The following is a 6,266-nucleotide window of genomic DNA, read 5'->3' as shown; positions in this document are numbered from 1 at the left end:
TTAGTTGAATGCTTGTAATACATAATAATCTATTCAAAATTTTGTTTCTAGAAGATGTTTTTTAATCAACATTTCAAATCATGTTTTAGTTTTTTTCATTTTTGTGTGATGATGAATTGTTAAATGTGATCTGAAACATCAATTCAAAACATATACAATTGACTTTTAAAATATGTTTTTTTTCGAAACTCATACCAACCATAATAATTGAGTTTCATATATTTTGGTATATATATGGAAGAATCAATTTTGAAAATTTCTAGGTGATCGAAGATATATGGTACATCTAAAGTTATCAGATGTTCTACAATATTAGTTCAGCTGTTCCACAAGCAAGGAAATGATAAATATATATAGAATCACTTATAGACTTACCTTTCCATGGACGTCCAAACATTTCGGTTCTGAAATCCAGGCTTAAAACTCAGTAGCTATGACTGATTCTGCAAAGAAATAAAACAATTTGAAACCCATAACCGCAATGGTGTCAAAAATCAGGCCTTGACATATTTTCACTCTAGTCATGTAAGCAATAGATCATTTTTATTCTGTCTATTGTAAACATGACATATCATTTGATTGAACTTTAAGTGAGAATCCCACATATGGGGGCAATTACTAGTCAAGAGATATGAAATAAAATGGGAATGACCAATAGCACCTCATATTTACTAGCGAATACGATCATCTGTACATTGATTCAATGCACTTTAGAAGAACCCTTTCCCAAAAAAGAAAAACAAAACTTCCAGTTGCATTTAGCTATACATAAGTGTAAAAATAAAAGATCTCAAAGAATTTACTCAAAAATAAAAATATTTTACTCACAGAAGTTGTACCTCCACAGTAATCTCCACCTAATATTATGGGTACATTATATAGATCAATGTATGTACTAGTAAGGGACGCTTCCTTTCAATCATTGGGAAGCATAATCTGCAGCATTAACAGTAAGCTTGTGAACCAAAGCCATCAATGCAGACTGTGAACGTTCATCTTGTACATCTCCCTGCTGCTGCTGAAGTTGCCTGTTTTGATCATGCTTGTTCATGCCTTGCTGTCTATCTTGTTCCCTCTCTCTCCTCTCAAAATCATCAAGAAATTTTTTCTGTTGCATCTCAAACATCTCCCTGACAAGCCTTTCCATCTTGGCTGCCTTTTTATGGCTATCAGAGGAGGACTCCAATTTGGAGCTCCCACTTAGTTCAAAGCTAGAACCCAATGAAATGGGTGTTTGATTACTATTGCTCTTGAATCGTTTTGGGCTTTGATGAGAAGGATGGTCCTCTTGAAAGAAGTGATCTGCATTGGTTTTCATTAGATCAGGTCCATTATTAACACCACCAGCCTGGCTATCTCCAGGAATCATAACTAAAAGTTCTGAATCTGATCTGGCTTGTGCCTGTCCTTCATCCTCATCCTCATCATTGTTATCCTTATCATTGGTGTCATGATCCTCACCAGCAGCTTGCTCATGCATGAGACCATCAGATCCATGCCCATGTCCTCCTTTACTCTTGCTGGTGCCTGCTGCTGAAGAAGAAGAAGCGAGCAGGCCTTTGCCATAGAGGGCGTCCAGCTGGTGAAAATAAGGGCATGTTTTAGCATTCTCAGGGCGTTTCTTCATGCTATCTTTTGTCTTCCTGAAATACTTGTTGATATTCTCCCACTTCTCCTTACATCTCTTGGAACTTCTGTGGAATCCAAGGGAGGCCATACCAGAAGAAATCTCCTCCCACAATGGTCCTTTAACTCCAGGCTCCTGGAATTTTGCCTCCATGCTACTTCTTAGCCTTATCAATGCATGTACTTCAGGCTTAGGCCACCTCCTGCCATTGCAAGGATCAGACATCCCATCCTTGTCCTGCTGTTCTTCCTGTACTGCTGCATCTTGGATATCCTCAGAAGCCATGGGCAGTTTGATGTCTTCTCCTGTGATTTTCTGCAAAAAGGCAATAAGTGCAGCCTCACGAGTATTTGCAAGGGCCTGTTCTTGGGCACGCAGTTCAGTTTCTCTGGTTAATCTGGCCATTTCCTGTCGCCTCCAAGCTTCTTCTCTATTCAATCTCTCTTGCTCTCTACGCTCTATGGCTTCCAGAAACTTCCTGTGTAACTCCTCCTGACGCTCCATCAGCTGCTTCACCAAGCTCTCAAAGAAAATGGCCATGGAAGAAAAATGCTGCTTCCTCTTTCTCTTCTTAATCCTGCTGGGAGGTGGGTTACTAATAACATTATTCTTATTATTATTGTTGATGATGTTGTCATTATATTCATCATCCTCCGAGGTGTTGTTGGTGTCTGAGGACACATTTAGAGCTGCATTGCTGGTTTCTGCAGCAGCTGCCGCCATGACCATAGATTGATGAAGTCGATCCCCTTCTTGGGCATCATTAAATCCAGTCTGTTGGGTGCCCAAGTGATGTCTAATTGTATTTGAAAGAGCTTCAAGCTCATTGAAGAACCTATAACTCTTACCATCTTGCCTCCCCATTCTCCCGTCCTTGGTTTTCTTGTGATATTTGTTCACATTCTCAAACTTCTCCTTGCATTTCTTAGAACTTCTGTGATACCCCAGCTCTGCAAGCTTCCTGTAAACAGAAACCAACCAGAAAAAACCGCATACAAAAGCATGAGCTCATACACACACATTGGTTTCTCCACAAGTCAGAAATCTGTAAGTTAACAGCAAACTTCCATTTTTGTTTTCATTAAAAAGGTTTACTCAGATTAACTATTCTGTTAAGGGACAATTGCAGATCGTACACGTGCCACAGTGTTTAACCATGCACGTACACAGTAACCATTTACTTCAAATCGTGGATTATTGAATGAGGTCGACGTGAAAAAATATTCCAGATTCAAAGCATGTCATGTGTTTAACAGAATAGTCAAGCCTCGTGGTTCCCGTGAATGGGGTCTGTCCAATGAATGCTTCATCTCCCAAAAAAGACCATTACGCATCTGACTTTCTTCCCCACAGTTCGCGTCGCGCTTGAAAACCCCAAAGTTTTCTTCACAGTTTTAACTCACGCACACAGACAGTACTATCAAATTGCAGACTTGCATACCAGTTAGCATTTAATCACAATTAGTGGGTATTTAGAGTAACTGTTTTTTTTAATATAGATGGAGTTATGGAAGCTAGTCATTTTGGGTTCGCTTGATATAAATTTATATCACTGTATCAATCAGATCTGGAAGATTATGCTGCTATTCCTCAAGTAGAGGATCTTAACAACTTTGTCAGGCTGTTCGTCTAACTGTTGTGCATTTATTATGTAACAAAAGCATTGTTTGTGATATTATGCTACTGAGTAAAACAAGTTTACAGTTGCTGTTTAGTTTCTGGATTTTAACATGTAGGCTTTTGTTTGTATTAATATATCGGATCACATTCAATGATCTATCATTGAGAGAATTATAGAATAAAATTTTTAAATTGATTTCAGAAATAATCTTTTGAAAATAATATTTTGTTTGTGTCGATAAATGATATCAACAAACCAGTTGGTAGAGAGCTTGAGAGCTTGAATAAGATAAATGATATCAACAAACCAGTTGGTAGAGAGCTTGAGAGCTTGAATAAAGAAGCAATTTTTTTGGATATAGATTAGTATTAATTTGCAGTGGAAAATGTTCTTTTGCTGAATAGATCTTAGATTTTGAATATTTGTATTATTGACCTTATATCATCCACTCATAGATGACTGAATAAAACCTGAAGAAGTAGGTCTGTTCTGTGGTGCAGATAACATCTCACTTACAGATCCGGTGATGCCAAGTGAGTCTTCTAATACAATAGAACGATAGATCAGCTTTTACAATCTAGAGATTGGATCAGATAAAGAGGGTGTATTCCTAACCTCTAACAAAGTTGTAATAAAGAACTAGTTACAACTAAACTTCTCTATGCTACATAGAGATTAGTTTCATGTTTCATTTTAACTAGAACCAGTACCTCTCATTGTCATTATAGGGCTGATAAGTAACCTATGAGCATGACCCATTACACCAACTAAACTAATAATTAACTGACAGCACTAACTAAAACAAGCTGAGCATGACCTATTACCCAAGCCAAACTTAATTAACTAACGAAAAGGGTCCGGTCCAGCAACAGCTTCTAGTGCAATGGTAAAACTAATCAAAGAGCAGATTCTTGAAAGAATTTCAATCATGAACAAACTTCAAAGTTGAAAGCTAGTAAGTAGATGAATTACCGTGAGACATTCTCCCAAAGTGGTCCTTTAAGATTGGAGTCCCTGAAGTTGGAGTCCATCTGAGAACGGATCTTCAAGAGAGCCAGAGTCTCCTCCATGGGCCATCTATTAATACCTCCACCACCTCTTTCACCATCACCATCGTCATCTGTAAGCTGTTGCTGTTGCTGTTGCAGAACCACAAGAGGAGTTACTACTTGATCCCCCACACCTTGAACATTACTACTAGTGCTTGTTCCTCCAGTTTCCCGGAACCCAAAAACCTTATTGGCTTTATCACTAAGGCCACTGAGGTCGCGGGTTCGAGACTTGTCTTCTGCTTCTACAACTGCTGCCTGCAGTCCAAGCTGTTGCTGCTGCTGCTGCAGCAGCAATCTCTGATTTGGAAAGCTCTGATTTTGTTGTTGCTGTTGTAAGTGGTGCTGTTGATTGATATTATGATGTTGTGGAGGTTGGGATTGGAGATGGTGGTGAGTATTGGTAGTAAGAGTGTCATGAGAAGAAGAAGCAGCAAGGGCTGCAAATAAGCCATGGGAAGAACAACCCTCCATAAACTGCTGGATCCCTGGAACCCCATACTGCCCACCACCAGATTGCATCTTTGAAATTAACCCACGAACAAATATACTTACTCCACACCCTAGTCAATAACTTTTACTCAAACCCACAATCGCCATTTCCTACGGGTAAGGAAGGAAGTTGGGGGAAAATAATGCACACAAGCTTGCAGACAGACAGAAAGAGAATATGTGACGGAGAACACAAACACATTAAATTTAAAATCAAATTTAAGCTTCACCCAACCAAACTAATCCCCAAAATAAGAAACCCCTCTGCAGAAATAATAGCATGATGATGGCCTGGTGGGAGATAGAGACAGGTGTCCGTGGGAAACGGTGTTTCAGTCTATCGGAAAACAGGAGCGCAAGGTGAGGGATTTTGATGGCGTCACGCTTGCGTGTTGGGAGATTTTTTTAAGTAATTATTAGTTGTATAAAGGAGTGCACAGTGGCATGTGATGTGACCGTGGGCTTCGGAGCCAAAGGCGCTGTCTGGTTAGGAAAGGAATAAAATGGCCTGGGCATCTATTATTCTGAGGGCTCTGCAGGAGCGCAATTTCTGTTGACATTTCGTTTTCATGATTAATGGTTTTCATGTCTTGTGCCGGCCCTTTGGATACCTCTTCCTCCCCTTCCGTACCGGCTAAGCACTAATCTGAAGCAACCTCTTTTTCTTCCGCCAAATAGTAAGCGCTGCTTACATATCGTTAAATGCCTTGACTCTCTCGCCTTCTTTGACCCTCATCTACCTCTATTCCCCGACCCAAATCTTGGATAATTATTCAATGCATTTCTATTTCCACCCATCTTTTCCATTCATGGAGAGGGATGTCTTCTTTATTTGGACACAGTTTTATAGTATGCTTAATTTTAAAAAATGATTATTCTTTCTATTTCGGATGATGGATTATTGATTGTTGTTCCTCAATGTTTTGGATCAAATTTTATGATCCATAAGTAGTAGCACTGCTTTGACCCTTGGAGCCCAGTCGCATTTACCCAAATCTTGGATAATTATTCAATACATTTCTATTTGCACCCCCACCTCCTTGTGGTTTCATGGAGGGAAAATTTTCAATATTAAGATACTATTAATTTGGTGTGTATGAGATTTCTTTGGACACAGATTTTATAGGTACTTAATTTTAATATATGATCATTCTTTCTATTTCTGATAATGGATTGTTGATTGTAGACATATGATTTCCACAATCCATAATGTTATTATGCATAGGTTCTGGCATCAATTGTGTGAGTTTATTTCCTTGATGTTTCGGATCAAAGTTCATGATCCATCAACAAGGCTACTTTGACACTTAGAGCTCAATCGCATCTACCTATATCTCCAACCCAAATCTTTGATAATTATTCAATGGACTTCTATTTCCACCCACCTTTCCATATGGTTTCATGGAGAGGGGATTTTTTCTATCTTTTATATTAAGATATTGATTTGGTGTGTATGAGAATTCATTGAGCAGAGATT

General features: G+C 38.8%; 1 protein-coding gene across 3 annotated transcripts; it reads right to left on the bottom strand.

Annotated features, from left to right (window-relative positions):
* Positions 1-207: 207 nt before the first annotated feature.
* Positions 208-5,235, bottom strand: LOC131042250 (trihelix transcription factor DF1). 3 transcript variants are annotated; one of them, XR_009105150.2, is made up of 3 exons: positions 4,221-5,235; positions 829-2,588; positions 208-443 (listed from the first exon to the last, which is right to left on the bottom strand). XR_009105150.2 is itself a non-coding variant. In XM_057975578.2 (2 exons), the coding sequence occupies exons 1-2, from the start codon at positions 4,817-4,819 to the stop codon at positions 920-922; spliced, it is 2,268 nt and encodes a 755-aa protein (XP_057831561.2). In that variant the 5' UTR covers positions 4,820-5,235; the 3' UTR covers positions 638-919. The 3 variants fall into 3 exon arrangements, 1 of the variants encoding a protein (XP_057831561.2); XR_009105151.2 differs by having other exon boundaries at positions 840-2,588; XM_057975578.2 differs by lacking the exon at positions 208-443 and having other exon boundaries at positions 638-2,588.
* Between the last annotated feature and the right edge of the window lie 1,031 nt (positions 5,236-6,266).

The sequence above is a fragment of the Cryptomeria japonica genome, chromosome 1 (genome assembly GCF_030272615.1).
Source record: "Cryptomeria japonica chromosome 1, Sugi_1.0, whole genome shotgun sequence".
Lineage (NCBI taxonomy): Eukaryota > Viridiplantae > Streptophyta > Pinopsida > Cupressales > Cupressaceae > Cryptomeria > Cryptomeria japonica.
Note: the sequence above shows the minus strand (reverse complement) of the source record. Positions and strands in the feature narration are given on the sequence as shown.

What these genes read in the sequence shown, in the direction of transcription:
- LOC131042250 (XM_057975578.2), bottom strand. Translation starts at nt 4,819, where the DNA reads ATGCAATCTGGTGGTGGGCAGTATGGGGTTCCAGGGATCCAGCAGTTT. An exon ending in CTTTGGGAGAATGTCTCACG is followed by an intron (nt 2,589 to 4,220) that starts GTAATTCATCTA and finishes TTCTGTTTACAG; the next exon opens with GAAGCTTGCAGAGCTGGGGT.